This window comes from Pezoporus occidentalis, unplaced genomic scaffold (genome assembly GCF_034315485.1).
Source record: "Pezoporus occidentalis ecotype Australia unplaced genomic scaffold, CSIRO_AGI_Poc_V1 ctg164, whole genome shotgun sequence".
Taxonomy (NCBI): domain Eukaryota; kingdom Metazoa; phylum Chordata; class Aves; order Psittaciformes; family Psittacidae; genus Pezoporus; species Pezoporus occidentalis.
The window spans coordinates 2,292,027-2,304,985 of NW_026913466.1; the positions used below are offsets into that span (position 1 = coordinate 2,292,027).

Here is a 12,959-nt window from a genome sequence, read left to right on the forward strand (position 1 = left end):
TCATCTCATTTTGCTTGAGGTGCTATGTTTTCATGAATTAAGTAAGAAGCCACCTTAGGTCAGGTGTTCAGACCATCCTAGGCACTTTGACATATATAGAAAGTACATAATTTGGCCCCAAGGTGCAGACCTTACTTGATTTGGCCACTAGCTGTTTGTATACCTACAGCCACTTTCTCTTAAGCAAACGCACCCCCATTTCCTACCATCAGAACATCTTAAAATAGCAGTTCATCAGAGTCAACTAATGCTAAATCTGCATGCTGGAAAGCATGCATTCAAATCTATTTTAAATGCTGCAAATCTCTTTAAATAGAACCTTATTTTTGAAAGAGCTCAGCTGTAATTTGTTTCTACATAAAAGGATTTATTTTTTACCTTCCATACACCAAACACTATTAATGTTTCAGTTTCTCTAGGGACTGTATGTATTAGACTAAATGGAAAGTTGCCATGACAACACCACTGTTATTTTAAGTATTAGAAATTCATGCCAAGTCAAACAAAGGGCATGCATGGTCAAGAACAACAGTTTTCTAACTGTTCTGACAGCCAACAATAAAACCCGAGGCAATTTCAAAAGTTTTAGAACAGAAGAGTTAAGCCTTATCTCTACAATCACAATGAAAATGAAAATTAGTTACAGTAACAGGAGAGCAGGTTTAGCTCCATTCTGATGATAGCTTCTGACATTTGTCCCAGTGAGAAAAAAAACAGTCTGATCAGGGTCAGTGTGCCCAAAAGACTGAGCCCCACACCCCACTTTCAGAAATGGACAGTTAAAAGGTTAAATCACTGGAGGAGGGAGAAGAGGAGCAGCTCTTCCCCACTTTTAAGTGCCTCCATCAAAATTAAAAAGCTGACAGGCCAGAAGATAGCAACCTTCACATCCTTCCTCATTGGAAGCACTCCACAAAAATCTATACACATTACACAGTGATTTACAGAGCTGATGCTATGTTATTCAAGGAGTAATTCAAGCATACATCTTCAATAAAAAGATAGCAAAGCTTAGGTGCAGCTCACAGATCCTCAGAACTATTTAGGTACCCCATCTACTATTTAGGTACCCCAATTCAATTCCCAAGTCACTTAGACAATTCTGTAAGTGTGGCTCAAAATGTTTATAAAGGCTTTTTCTTTGTATTTAGGGCATACAGGGCATTTTTGCATAAAGTGAAAGATGCCCCTGCCTATGGCAGGAAGGCTGGACTAGAGGATCTTTAAAGGCTCCTTCCAACCTAAACCATTCTATGAGCATATAATTTTGTGTATTTTGTAATTTTATAAGTTCAAAAATGTAAGGACAAGTCTAAAATTGTCTTAAGTTCTTAAAACCCCTGAGCTTCTGAGCAAAACTTGCTATATTTTCAGCAAGTAGATGAAAAAGTTAGGGAACCAAATGGCCTGACCAGTTATATTCTAAAAACTTGAAGATTTGCTAAAATGCTCTTCAGCAAGTTCCAAACCAGGGCATTTTGCACTCAGTGCCTAAACATACAGTCAGCTTCAGGCTCATAAAACAGAGTTAAGCTTCGATCTGAAATGAGGTGTTCTTTAGAACAAAAACACACTGTACCCTACCATCATATAAAAACAAACACTTCTGAACAAAACCTAAAAGCATTACTGACAAGCACACTGTTTATTTAGTGCTATCAAAAAAGGGCACCTACCTTGACTCTGATAATAGACTTACGATGATAAAAGCAGCAAATTGCTGCAATCAGCATTTGAAAAACATTATAATCCTTCGGCATTTTCAGTTCTGCTGCTTGTGGTTCCTCAAGGCTGAAGATAAACAGCCACTATTAGCAGTTTTCAGAGGTATAGCAAGCTTTTTACTAACACCACTGCCTGCTAGAGCTGCTCACCCCCTACTCACATATCAGTCTGCGGCACTTCCACAGCCAAAGCTGATACTATCAACTCGGTGGCCGCTGGCATGCTTGCTTCCAGCATGCCATATAGAGAGTGTCAGAAGCCTCATGTGATCTGTTTCACTCACCAGTGAAATCCTAGCTCTTCTATCTTGGTACCCCCTGCCTCAGAGATGTATTTAAGCCACCAGCTCAAGCCAAACTTTTCTTCTTGAAGAGATACAAAACCTGACTGTCTCCCTGTAATGATAAAGGCTTAATCAGTTGCTCCAGCTAAATTGCACAACGTCTCTATCTGCATCATCAACAATATATACACAAAACACACAAAAGGAAAAAAACGAAGAGGAAAAACAGTTGATTACTGTTTGATGACTGTTCCTCTTCATACTCAGATAAGAATTACACCTTTAGAACTTAGGTTACCAAAGAAAATGATAAATATGTTTATTTTTTATTAGGAAGCCTCTGGCAAGCAGTCCTTGGAAAAAAACAGCACAAAATCAACACTGTCAGCATGAACACTATTAGTGGTGCAACCAAGGTACCTTTAGTATTTAAAGCTAGCAATGGACAGCTTCGGCTTGGTGATAGTCCCATGGGATTGTGCATAATGCTAGAGAAAAAGAACTGCATTCAGGAACACTTCTGATTTGGCAAAGTAAACAAGCACTAAAAATAAAAAGCAACATTTTTATTTATTATTCTGTTCTCTTGCACAGTGTAATTCATAGTTTACTGACCATTAAATCACTCAAAGAATCCATCCCACATACCTCAAGGCCCTCTCAATAACAAAGGCAAAAAGCAACTGCTAATTACAATAGCTGTTAGGGACAAGACCTCACCTCTGCAACAGCTCAGTTAACAGCACTGGTGAAAGGAAACAAAATGTACGAGATTGAGGGGTAGAAGATAGCCTGTAACAAAAAAAGAGAAGCTTTGAAGAGATCAGTCATTTATAACTGGGATGGTACCAAAAAGTCCAGAAATCACAGATATTTCAGATCTCAGATTAGGAATAAATTAGTCCCAAGGAGTGGTTAAAAGGAAGAGTTACTTGCCTTTTTCATCATTCTATAATTAGGAGTGCACACATATTAAATACTTATTGATGTGTTACTTGCAAGACAATACTTCTCACCTAATAATAGAGCACTTCCTTCCTACATTGACTGAACAATGTGAGTGCCCTCAGTGCTTGCATCAAGCAATGAGACTTGGCACATAAACCAAGAAGTAGCACTGGAATTTACACAAAGATTCTCAATCATCATAAAACCCCATAACTTTCCTAAAAACTGAGGGCTGGAGTGGCTGTCCTGATGGAGCTCAACATGAAGCACTTCACAGTAGCATGATGCGGTACTTGTGACAATAGAGAAGACCCTTTATCTATTTCCTAATTTGTCAAGTTCTAGATTGCAAATCCAACCGCTATTGTAGTTCACTAGTTAACACACGCATATTTCCCCCAGTCTCAATAGCTTTACGTGTACTTTCATGTCTTACAGAAAGACCTGTTAGTTTTGCAACTTCTTGTATGACTCGTTTACCCAGGGATACACCAGAATTAGAACTGATATAGTTCTCTAGGTCTAGTTTGAACTATATAATTCTTAATATAGTTCCTTCCCCCGAAACAAATAGTACAAACACAGGGGAGGCAAAGAATGAAGTTTTTGCATATGTACGTATGTATGATACATATGTACCTTCCCAAACCTTTTCAACAAGGCTTACACTCCCCCTCCAGTCTTTTCCCCACGGAGAGCAAAGGGACATAAGCAGCATATCTTCAACAGATTCCTTGGGTTGTAGGCACAATCTCCCCCTTCAATGGGAATAGCACTGCTCAATCTAGAAAGTAAATTTGGCCTAATATGTATTCAATGTGGGCATGTCTATTTTTCATCTGAAAGGCTTGTTACTAAGCAGCACTGAAAAAGGTTTAAGTGCTACATCCACAGCTACATGAACAGCAGGGCATAAATTACAAACGGTAATTGCCTGTTCCTTATTTCCTGTCTGCAGTGAAGTAAGTAAAGAATCAAAAATTACGTACACTGTGAGAATGCCAGAAATAATGAACCTTAAAAAATAATACTGTACGATTTCATATAGCAGTTGCTGACACTTTTTGTCAACAGTATTAGCTGGCAGGAAAGAGGGTGCTTTATTTAGATAGTGAATCTCTTTTTTTTTAACAAAGCTAATGGGATTTTTGTTTTATTTAAGGTTAACACAACTTCTGCACATACAGTTCAATAAAGGGATGACATTTTTAGGAGTCAGAAGCAGAGGCTTTGCATGACTGTGACACAGCAGTATGAAAATTAAGACTACTGAATCTCAGAAAGTACATGGGAAGCCTCTGGTGATAGTATGCTAGTTCCTGCACTGCTGCTTTCAGCCAGCATGACTGAGAACAGCTTTCAGGCTGCTCCAAATTACACTTCATATGTAGATAAGAGTTACACTTGTAAATTTTGACTCAGAGAAACAAAGGAGGGTTTAGCCATATTTTCCCTCACCTGTCCTGCAACAATTTGCTGGTACTTTGTGTTCTTAGACTCTACACATGAGAAATAAACCATCTGTTTCTGGCATCTTAGAATATACAATCTTTCTGCTAAGTCAAGTTATTGATGTATTTATAATGCCCTTCAGCACCAACAGCTCAACCATCAGCTTAGTTTCTTTCAAAGATTCTTGCCAAGAACCTTAAAATACTGACAATCCCTTCATCTGTTTCTAAGAATAGCTGGCTATAGCAGTTTTTATAAGTATGCTTATTCTGAAAGGATTTCTAAGTTCATAGAATTCAAGGCCCCTTGAGTTTAAGGACGCTTGATCGTATATTCTATGTTGAGCTCCTAATAGTCCATCAGGAAGAGAAATTAAGGCGTCTCTGCTGACCCCCTCTGTGTTATTACAAAGCCTCTAGATTTATTCAGGGTGTTTTCACAGTCTGGTTTAAATTGCACTCACCTAGCACTGCATACTGGGACTGTTTTCCTGACACAGCTAAACTCTGCCCAGTTCCACTCACAGCACGTTGTACAGGCAGGAGTCTGAAGCCTTTATAGTGGTTAGTGTGAACCTGCCCTGGGGGAATCCTCTTAGGCTGCTATAATTGTACAGGTTAAATAAAACACAATGTAGGAATAATTGCTCTAGGAAGGTTTGGTTTCTTTTTCTCTAATCACAAGAATATGCCTTCAAACTTTCAAGTGGCTTTAGTAAAGCAATCAAACTCCATAAAAACACTTGAAAACTCACAATCAGTTAGATCTACAAGAAATTATTTTGAACCAAATACCACCCATGTTCGTGAAAGTGCTTATGATTCACACACAGGGTTTGTGATTTCATGTTCCAGAGAAGTAACTTTGGACTAAATTAGATGAGGGAACTGGTGGCTTACTGCTGCTACGAATCATTAATGATTTAAATCAGCCTAACAATATTCAGTGAAATACACGTAATGCTTTAGATTTCTCTCCACTAAATGAAAGCAACCAGAAAGCCAGCTGTAAATGCAGAAGGCATGGTGTACTGTACAAGGGTCAACCGCAAACATCCGATATGATACACCATGCAGCCAAGCCAGAGCACACAGCTCACTGTGGACTGAAGATATCATACAGAATACAGATAAGTCCTTATTACACAGTGCATATGCATATACATGTTGTGAGTGCCTACGGCTATAAAATGGTACATGTAAGGTTGCAACAAAGTACAATATAAATAAAATTTGAAAGAAAAAAGTAACCCAAAGAAAATCAAAGCATTCAAATCTTCAGACTGAAACATTCTTCATTTAATACATAAGGCTTTTCTCTATAACTAGGTATTTCTTCTTTTTAATGTAAGAAAAAGTCAGGAAACAGGGGACAACTGCTAAATAATTTGTCCATGGAAACATCTTCACAATGCCCATTAAGTTTTAGAACTTAAGCCCTTCAGACATGGTCCATAACCTCTAACAAAGTTCTGTGGGGGGTGCCTCCAAGTACAAGCAATGCCTAACTGCTTGTTGGGCACTACAAACAAGCCAACTGTTTGTTTACAGCTGAACACTTTTTAAAGTGTAGAATAACTGAAAGGAAGAGGATGACAATATTGTCAGCAAGTGTAGCTTACTTTCATCTGTCCCTAACTCAACTGTCTAAAGTCTCACCACCTGGCTCATGTCCTACCATACCTGTGTGAATTCTTTCTGACTCTTTCATGTTCTCTTCTATAATCTCACTTCCTGCACGCTGTTGCTGCAGCTTCTGAGCATAAATCAATAGAGACAGCAGCAACTGTAATTACATTTGTTTGCAGTGCACAGGCGTGGTATGGAAGAGGTCAGCGTAATTTCTTCCTCCTATCGCAGTTCCATGAGGCAAAGTCAGAAATATGCTGCAGTTGTACAGGAATAGTGAGAAACCAGAATTTGCATCTATTTAGCCTTCAATGCTGCTTGAATAAATACCTTTTAAAATTTGACTCATATAAAACCCAGACTGGCAGGTATAAGAATAAAGTGGCCAGCCAGCTTACAAGCTGCCTACTAGGTCCTAATTTGTACTTTAAGACACCCAACTACCTTTGGAAAAATCTGATTTTTTATAACTAGACATACAACCTTTAAAGTCATCTGGCAATAGGCACAGTTTTCCTACTACTTATCTCCCTGTCAAGAAGCCATCAGCAGGTAGAACTGATCCCACCAAAAACTAGTCTACATATTCTTGAGCTCCATCTACTGTCTGCCAACCCATGTACAAACAAAGGAATTTTGTAATGCTTCACCTGTCTTTCCTTAAATTTATTCCTTGGATTGAGGGAATGGGAGAAGGGAAGAAAGAAAATATGAAAAGGCATGAACTTCCTTTTGTTCAGAATTAGTTCACAATTTATGGTTATGTTTTCTTCTCTTCCTGCTGGCTAAGATGTCATTAGTCTAACTTTAGCTTTGCTGGAGAGCATAAAAGAGCTCTTCTTGCATATAAAAAGATGCCATTAAAACAACTGCTAACTTCAGAGTTCTGTTTTTGAAAGCTTCCCCAGTCCTGTCAACATAAAGTGCTTGTTTGTCTGAGATTTATACCAATTCCAAATATAATTCAAACATTAACAAATTTCATAACTTCACTAGGATTAAGTGGACACATTTCAAAATCAGCTATTTATCTAAAACTCCTGAATATCCAAAAATACTTCCTTTTTATACAAAGGGATATTTTGGATGTTTAGCACTCAAAAATAAAACTCAGAAGTCACTTGGGCTCTGTCAGAGCTCAGTTTTTCAAAAGCCTTTATAAGGGGCCTGTCTCCCTCCCACATTTTTGCACAATACACTAAGATGAAGCAAAAGCAGCAAGCTCACCTCAGCTCATATACCTCCTTTTCAAAAGGGAGTTAACAGAAGGATTTGAAGGCACAGAGGTATTCTACATAGCCAACATAGCATTATACTCCCTCATTTGTGCAGATGCTTAGCTCCTAATAGTATCCAACATACAAAAACTCAAAGCTTTCTCCTCTATTGATGGCATCCCAACTGAAATGTACTAATATTCCTCCTCCTGCCCTCTCCGCAGGGCAAACTATAGAATCACAGAATCAAGTAGGTTGGAAAAGACCTTTAAGATCATCCAGTCCAACCATTACTCCAGCACTGCCACTAACCCATAGCTCTGAGGCCTAGTCTCCACAGTGTGTGAACACTTGCAGGGATGGTGCCTGCAGCCCTGCCCTGGGCAGCCTGTTCCAATGTCTGAGCACCCTCTGGGGAAGGAATTGCTCCTCAGCTCCATCTAAACCTGCCTTGGTGCAGCTTGAGGCCATTTCCTCTTGTCCTATCACTTGTTTCTTGGGGATAGATCAGCCACCCTTCTCTCTTGCAGTTACCGCCCAACATCTACCTTGAAGAAAAAGGACAACCAGCTCCACCCAGCTCTGCAGCCTCATGTGTGAACAAACTCTCCTTCCAGCTCCACCAACACAGGAGCCTCAGCACCATCGTGGCCATCACTGAGTCCCACCAACAAAGCAAGAGCTGGAAACAAGAGGCTCTTCCCATTCCAGTCTCAGCCACCCCCTCAAGCTTTGTGTACACAAACACATACCCCAACACCCCAGATTAAGCAGTGCTTTGGTAAAAGGCAGGCAGGGCTCCTCGGTGCATCCCTGCCATGCCAGGATGGGGCCCAGAGGCAAAGCACCCTTCAAACCATGCCCTACAAGTGGAAATCCGTCACGGAGCAAGCAAGGTGGCTACAGGCCTCCTCCTCCTCTGGCAGCAGGACGAGCCCTGGCTCCGCAGCACCAGCCCGGACTCCCCGGGAGGGTGAGCACCCACCGGAGGCTTTTTCCTTCCCCGGGGCAGGGCTCCCTCCGCCCCACCTGAGCGTTTACAACGGGGAAGGCCATGAGGGATGGAGCAGCCCCGGGACTTTACAGGGCTCTGCACGGCGACGAGCCCGGGGTGCACCGGGCCAGGCCCCAACCCGCTCACCGGGCGGCGGAAAGAGGCGCGGGGCAGCTCCCGGGGACTCACAGTAAAGCAGGGCTATGGATGTCAATAGAATGTCGCCAAAAAGAAGCAAGATGTACAGACACTGAGTGTACCAGTCTTGCTCTAATTACTATCTATAAGCATAGCTCCTACCTATAAACTAAGAGATTAGGAACTTTGCCTCTATAGGTTTTATCAGTAAAGCTTACCTGGAATGGTTGTTAATAATCTTTCACAAGCTATATACTCACTCCCCCTTGTGGTTCACATGCTTATAGACATTTAAAAACCACATGCAGGAGGGTGTTCATATTTTCATGCCCAGTCAGCTTTTGGTATTAGTCCGTCTTCAGCATTACAAAAAGGATCCAACCACATCAGTAACTATCACCTTTAAGGCATAACTCCTCTGGAACAATAGGCAGAAAAAAAAACACCAAAAAGAACACAAAAGTAAATATTCCACACAGGAGACACAGCTCAGCAACAGCTAAGAAAAAAATCAACACAGAATTTGTTAGACTACAGTCAGATCTTTGCTGCTGTTAACAGTTTAAATATCTCACGTGAAAAGGAGTAAAATTCTATGTGGTATTCATACCTTTTATATATATATATACACACACACACACATATATACATACACACCTATTCATATATGTATATAAAAGCCTACCGTAAGCTGCAAGAACTCCAGCTGATACTATCACACAAAGACAGCTTTTTTCTAGCGTCAACTGACAAGTATTTGCACAGAAATTGAAAATGGAAAGAAAATCAAACTGACTGTACAAGTAAATTAAGGTTTATGCCCTTTACTGCTCTGTCCACACTCAAATCTTCACATCCTTTTCATTACAGCTGGAATTGCTCTTGCCAAGGTAGAGAAAATATTCACTACCATAGTATGGCAATACTATAATTCATCACCTTTCTTACTTCCCCACAAGTATCACTTTCGTGGGAAACTGCATGGTCTTTTCTGTCAAACGAGGCAATCCAGTGCCTACTGCAATGCAATGGAGTGGGTCCAGGATTACACCTTGGCTGAATCCGGTGCAGGAAAGAATAGTTTGTCAGAAATTATTAGTCACTTCAAAAATCACAGTATTTGACAGAGGAGAAAACAACTCTGCAACAAGAGGATCACAAATCAAGGTGAAGCAGACAATGTCTCAATGTCTTAAAAGTAAAAAACACTCTTGTTTTTTAATCTTTTAAAGTGCAAATGCATGCCACCATTTTGTAATATTTCCTTTCACCAACACTGTCATTTTGATGTGGAGATATTACCAACAGAAGTGTACAACTGCCAGCATTTGAGAGCCACAGGCATTAATATTTTGGTGAAAAAGGGTAATTGATCTAAACCCAAGTTCCACAAGATCACTAGAGACAAAAATTGTAGAATCATAGAATAATTAGGGTTGGAAAGGACCTGAAGATCATCTAGTTCCAACCCCCCTGCTGTGGGCAGGGACACTTCACACTAAACCGTATCACCCAAGGCCTCGTCCAACCTGGTCTTGAACACTGTCAGGGATGGAGCATTCACAACCTCCCTGGGCAACCCATTCCAGTGCCTCACCACCCTAACAGGAAAGAATTTCCTCCTTATATCCAATCTAAACTTCCCCTGTTTAAGTTTTAACCCGTTACCCCTTGTCCTATCACTACAGTCCCTAATGAAGAGTCCCTCCCCAGCATCCCTACAGGCCCCCTTCAGATACTGGAAGGCTGAGGTCTCCATGCAGCCTTCTCTTCTCCAGGCTGAACAGCCCCAACTTTCTCAGCCTGTCTTCATACAGGAGGTGCTCCAGTCCCCTGGTCATCCTCGTGGCCTCCTCTGGACTTGTTCCAACAGTTCCATGTCCTTTTTATGTTGAGGACACCAGAACTGCACACAATACTCCAGGTGAGGTCTCACGAGAGCAGAGTAGAGGGGCAGGATCACCTCCTTTGACCTGCTGGTCATGCTCCTTTTGATGCAGCCCAGGATACGGTTGGCTTTCTGGGCTGCCAGCGCACACTGAAGCCAGCTCATGTTCATTTTCTCATCGACCAACACCCCCAAGTCCTTCTCCGCAGGGCTGCTCTGAATCTCTTCTCTGCCCAACCTGTAGCTGTGCCTGGGATTGCTCTGACCCAGGTGTAGGACCTTGCACTTGGCATGGTTAAACTTCATGAGATTGGCATCAGTCCGCCTCACAAGCGTGTCGAGGTCCCTCTGGATGGCATTCCTTCCCTCCAGGGTATCAACCGAACCACACAGCTTGATGTCATCGGCAAACTTGCTGAGGGCGCACTCAATCCCACTGTCCATGTCAGTGACGAAGATGTTGAACAAGACCGGTCCCAACACCGATCCCTGAGGGACACCACTCGTTACTGGTCTCCAGCCAGACATTGAGCCATTGACCACAACTCTCTGTGCAGCCATCCAGCCAGTTCTTTATCCACCGAGCGGTCCATCCATCAAATTGATGTCGCTCCAGTTTAGAGACAAGGATGTCATGTGGGACAGTGTCGAATGCTTTACACAAGTCCAGGTAGATGACATCAACTGCTCTACCCGTCCATCAGTTCTGTAGCCCCATCATAGAAGGCCACCAAATTGGTCAGGCAGGATTTCCCCTTAGTGAAGCCATGCTGGCTGTCACCAAGCACCTTGTTGATTTTCAGGTGCCTTAGCATGCCATCAAGGAGAATCTGCTCCAAGATTTTGCCAGGCACAGAGGTGAGACTGACTGGTCTGTAATTCCCCGGGTCATCCATTTTCCCTTCTTGAAAATGGGGGTTACATTTCCCTTTTTCCAGTCATCGGGAACTTCACCTGACTGCCATGATTTCTCAAATATGATGGCCAGTGGCTTCGCAACTTCATTCGCCAGCTCCTTCAGGACCCACGGAGGGATCTCATCAGGACCCATGGACTTGTGCACATTCAGATTTTTAAGATGGTCTCGAACCAGTTCCTCTCCTACGGTGGGTGCAAGGTCTTCATTCTCACAGTCCTGCATCTGCCTTCCAAGACTTGGGTGGTGCGGTCAGAGCCTTTGCCAGTGAAGACCGAGGCAAAGAAGTCATTCAGAACCTCAGCCTTCTCCAAATCCTGTGTAGCCAGTTCTCCTGAGAGCTTCCTGAGGAGGCCTTCCTTCTCCCTAGTCTGTTTTTTTATTTGCTATGTACTTGTAGAATCCCCTCCTGTTATCTTTAATACCTCTAGCTAAGCTTAATTCTAACTGGGCCTTAGCTTCCCAGACAACACCCCTGTACTCTTCCCATGCTGCCTGTCCTTGCTTCCACTTATTATAAGCCTCTTTTTTCATTTGAATTTTCCTCAGGAGCTCCTTATCCATCCAAGGAGGTCTCCTGGCCCTCCTGCTGCACTTCCTTCTGGTTGGGATGCAACACTCCTGAGCTTGCAGCAGGTGATCCTTGAATATCGACCAACAGTCTTGGGCCCCTCTGCCCTCTAGGGCTGTATCCCATGGAACCTTCCTAAGCAGGTTCCTGAAGAGGCCAAAGTCTGCTCTTTTGAAGTCCAGGGCAGTGAGCTTGCTGCACGCTCTTCTCACTGTCCTGAGGATCTCAAATTCAAGCATCTCCTGATCGCTGTGTCCAAGGCTGCCCTGGAGAGTCACATTTCCAACGAGCCCTTCCCTGTTGGTGAGCACGAGGTCAAGCATGGCACCTCTCCTTGTCGGCTCCTCTATTACTTGCAGAAGGAAGTTGTCTTCTACACAATCGTGGAACCTCCTGGATTGCTTGTGCCGGGCCGTACCGTCCTTCCAACAGATGTCAGGGTGGTTGAAGTCACCCATGAGAACAAGGGCCTGCAAGCGTGAGGCTTTTCCTATCTGTCTATGGAGTGCTTCATCCGCAGGTTCTCCTTGATCAGGCGGTCTGTAACAGACCCCCACAGTAATGTCCCCCATAGCTGTTTTCCCTTTAACCCTGACCCACAAACTCTCTGTGGACTGGTCACCTGTCCCCAGTCAGAGTTCCATACTCTCCAGCCTATCCCTAACATAAAGGGCAACTCCCCCTCCCTGCTGCCGGGCCTGTCTTTTCTAAAGAGCCTGTAACCTTCCATTCCAGCACTCCAGTCATAGGAGCCATCCCACCATGTTCCTGTGATGCCTATTATATCATACCCCCGTAGATGTGCACACATCTCTAATTCGTCTTGTTTGTTCCCCATGCTACGGGCATTTGTATAGAGGCATCTGAGCCGAGCTCCAACTGAAGCCGGCTCATTGGCTGGAGCGGCTGGGATATCTCTACATTGCTCCAAGCATTTATTATAGGTGCTGGCAACTGACTGGGTGTGTTGGGATGGAATGATGCCCCCCTCCCCCAACACATCTAGTTTAAAGCCTCCTTGACCAGTCTGGCAAGCCTCCTACCAAAACTGCTCTTTCCCTTCTTTATCAGACCAGCTCCACCAGCCCCCACAAGACCTGGCCTACAGACTTGGGTCCTGTGTTCAAGACACCCAAACCCCTGACTGTGACACCACCCTTTTAACCAGTTATTAACCTGGCCAATCCTCCTAGCTTTTT

General features: G+C 42.9%; 1 protein-coding gene across 4 annotated transcripts in view; it reads right to left on the reverse strand.

Annotated features, from left to right (window-relative positions):
• Window positions 1-12,959, reverse strand: part of BCAR3 (BCAR3 adaptor protein, NSP family member) — a 97,927-nt gene that overhangs the window by 20,212 nt on the left and 64,756 nt on the right. Inside the window, exon 1 of one of the 4 annotated variants that reach the window (XM_062613194.1) lies at window positions 1,677-1,895. The exons of the other annotated variants lie outside the window; for them this stretch is intronic. Coding sequence (XP_062469178.1) covers window positions 1,677-1,760 — 84 coding nt within the window. The 5' untranslated portion in view covers window positions 1,761-1,895. Of the gene's footprint in view, window positions 1-1,676; window positions 1,896-12,959 lie in introns of those variants that run through there. 4 annotated transcript variants of the gene reach the window in all.